Source organism: Echinococcus granulosus (assembly GCF_000524195.1).
Source record: "Echinococcus granulosus chromosome Unknown EG_S00304, whole genome shotgun sequence".
Lineage (NCBI taxonomy): Eukaryota > Metazoa > Platyhelminthes > Cestoda > Cyclophyllidea > Taeniidae > Echinococcus > Echinococcus granulosus.
Window position 1 is genome coordinate 3,587 of NW_020170684.1, and position 3,431 is coordinate 7,017.

Genomic DNA, 3,431 nt, shown 5'->3' on the forward strand with positions numbered 1-3,431 from the left:
CATCACGTTGCGTAGCAGAGGAATCGGATAAGAGAAAGCCCCGTTTAAGGTCTCTTTTTCGAATTAGAGTCTCCATACTGCTTCACAGGCAGCATTTATCTAATGCATTTGTTGGTAGAATCAGCTTGCATATTCACTTAACGGATGCACTTGCATCTTTTTCTCACGTAAAGGTCATTTTCCATGGCTACCTTCACTGACAATTTACCCTGTAGGTCCCTCACGTACGCCCTCATACCGATTAGTTTGAAAGGAGCGACATGGCTGTGAAGAACTCCTTTTTGACAAAGAGGGCTATCACTCAGAAGAGTCACGAACCGATAACAGAGTGGCGGCTGCCAATATATCCGAGCGAATGGAAATGCACTTTTCTGACTCTTTCAAACTCGTCTATATCCTCATCCTTCTCCTCCGCTAACTCATCCACCTCATTCGCCTTATCCTTTGCATCCTCCTTCACTCCTACTTACATCATCCCCCATCCACCATTCACATTGCCATTGTTGCTATCTTTCTATTTGTAGCTCTCAGTACTAAGCATGCAGCATTCATCGTAGCAGCAAGTACGCGTTGTATACACTCGATGATGCCCTCGAACGTAGCAGAACCACCTGGAAGAACCACATTGAAATAGGGGTCTTTTAAATGCAAAACATCAGTTTTCATGTTGGGTACGCTAAATTGACTCGTGGATATCAGCAGCTTTTCTGCCCAGACAAACAGGTTGGTAAGGGCATGAGGACAGCGGAAGCAATCCTTCTCAGTGGTAATCATTCGACCGGCTGGCTGTTTGCAAAGGCAATCTAAAATAGCACTAGGAGTTGGCGTCACCATTTCTTACTCAAAATCCACAAGCAAGCGTCAAATTTTCTGCCAGACATGGTGAGCTGCTTCACGTTCTGATGCAGTGGTAGAGTTGTGACCACACATATGGGAAGGAGGGTAAGCGAAAACAATAAATGGGGGTGCATTTAATTTAATTGCGCAGTCTTAAGTACTGCATCAAGGGGGATCATTTGCATTAACTGCCTCTCTATTCTCCTCCATGCTTCACTGTAAATTCACCAGCTTCGCAAACCAATGCAATAATAGGGGGCCGATTAATTTCTGTCATCTTGCGCGGTGCTCCAGTTCTATTGCCTGCGGATGGCTGCCCCTGCTAGGCGGGTAATTTTAAAAGCAAAACTACTTGTCAGATGATACTACACATATTCGGAATGTCCTTCACAATGTGATGTTAAGTGTAAATTCGATCATAAAGCTTCAGTCTTTTTCGAAACATAGGCACGCATTCGTGGTAGACGGAGGCGGCTCTTCACACAAGCTGGAATGCGTTTCAACCACCCTCGCCCTCTTCTTCTCTCCACCTTCGTCTTTCTTTCCTCCGCCTACACCTCCACCTTCGCCCTTGCCTCGAACTCCACCTCTACCTCTTTCTCTACATCCACATTCACCAAGCCATTTCCATTATTCTTCTCGTTCTCACCTCCATTCTTCTTTCCCTCTAACTCAACCACCTGCGTCTCCTCCTCCTCCACTTCCTCCTTCATCTTCTCCTCCTGCATATTTCCATCCCGGTTCTTGTTTGTCTCCACCTTCACGGTCCCACTCTTACTCCCACTCACATTCACTGTCGTCACTGTCGTCTTTTTATCAAACTCCTTATGTGAAGGATGCTGGCAACTAACGAGTATCGATTGTGTTATTTGCCATTTTTTTTCACCTTGACAGTCTGCATATAAGGAATGTGGTGCTTCCACCGTTTAAAAGTCGTGTTTTGCATTTGACGAATATGTTTGTGTTGAACGTGGGTAATCACCGAATGTGATCAGTTGCCATGAATTTTCACTAATCGCATTCGACACTCCTCTGTTAGAAGTGGAATCTGTTGGCAGCTTTGCCAAGCTTGTCGAAGGAGTCTGTTATAACCTGCAGTCTTCGTTACTTGGATTTGCCAGAGAACAGGATCTTCTAACTTTTAAAAAACCTTTGGAAGTGAGGACGTGAAACGTGTGTCTATATCGAGCAATTGCTGTTATGTTATGTTGGATAGTACTGATACGTAGATATGGTTTTGAGTGATAGGGGATGCGTAATCGACTTCCTTACTAGTATATGTGCACGACCACTTACGAATGCTTGATACGGCATCACTTCACTCGTCGTTTGTATAGGCAACACGTGGGGTATATTGATGACAATTTATCATTAGGGATGGAGAGGTAATTTGTGAAAAATAAAAGAGGCTGTGGAACGAGCCCAATAACCTTCATTTTGGTGCTCATTGGATCTTTAGCTAAGGCTTCCTCTACCAAGAATATTATGCGGTAAGTCGCCGAGATTGCACTTGCAGCTGTTTGAGACTCGGCCTGCTATCCTTTTCTACTCCCAGACAAGTAATCATAGCCATTCTAGCAGGCTTACAGTAAATTTAAAATGACAGCATTACTGTTCAATGCTTTATTTTTAGATCCATTTTCTTCCCGTGCGCTCTGTTGGTTTTCGCTGCTTGCTCAATGCAGTTCGTCTATGTCCGCTTATCGCCTTGCATAGCTGGATGGGAAATTCTGCAGATAATATAACTCGAATGTGAGATTGAGGGAGGCAACTCTCTAGCCGTCATCATAGCCAGTCCACTCGTCATTATGCAGTTCTACTTACAACTTGCAAAAGTAGTAATTATTCGTCAGGGTGAATATTGGCCCTTGGAAAATATTTCGAGCAGTATATGTGTTAAAGGATAGCATTCGAACTACAGTTTTTTTGAATTCCTCCTAGCCTAGCGTAGCGCTATCGACAGAGGATGAAATTAATGGGGGTATTAAGGGTGCTAAAGTGCTTACAGTTCTCCACGACTCTTGTCCAATCAGGAAAGTAAACGGTCTTCTATGTTTTTGTTGTGTATTAGGCTGGGGCGTGATTATTCATATGGTTAAAGTGGGTCCTTCACGATTTTATTCCTCATCCATGCCATTCGATTTTCGGTCCGGTAGTAAGGGCAGTGCCGTGGTGGGTCTCGCCGCGGACCTCGAGGCCCGTACCAACGCTCAGGGTCGTGCGCTCTCTGCCGTCCTTATCGTGGTCGATCTCTTACTCGGCCGTGACTCTCATTACAGCTTAGTTTTCGCTCACTTTCGTTCTTCCCCTATCAAAAGTCGATGGCAGATATTTTGCTTAGAATATTATTATTAATGCATTTAGTTGATTAGTTTATCCGACTTTGTATCAAGCATAAATAGGTATAATTGTGTAGCGACAGCTCTTCTGTCGTAACAATCATTCTCGAAATAGAAATATGAAGGACTCTATCTCCAGTAATGAGCCGCGCCGGTGCGGGGTTCGCCGTGCCTGGGACCGCATAATCACCGAGCGTTCAGTCTGTCCTGATGCTGGCATGCAGTAACTTCACAACCTCTTTCTCGAGATAACTG

General features: G+C 44.5%; 1 protein-coding gene across 1 annotated transcript in view; it reads left to right on the forward strand. All coding sequences in view use genetic code 11, as the record gives it.

Moving 5' to 3' along the window:
* Positions 1 to 1,234: 1,234 nt before the first annotated feature.
* EGR_10925 (hypothetical protein) overlaps positions 1,235 to 3,431 on the forward strand; it is a gene marked incomplete at both ends in the record, with an annotated part of 3,259 nt that continues 1,062 nt past the window's right edge. Inside the window, 2 exons of the mRNA XM_024500174.1 lie at positions 1,235 to 1,521; positions 2,994 to 3,100. Of these exons, the coding sequence (XP_024345411.1) occupies positions 1,235 to 1,521; positions 2,994 to 3,100 (394 nt within the window). The remainder of the gene's footprint in view (positions 1,522 to 2,993; positions 3,101 to 3,431) is intronic.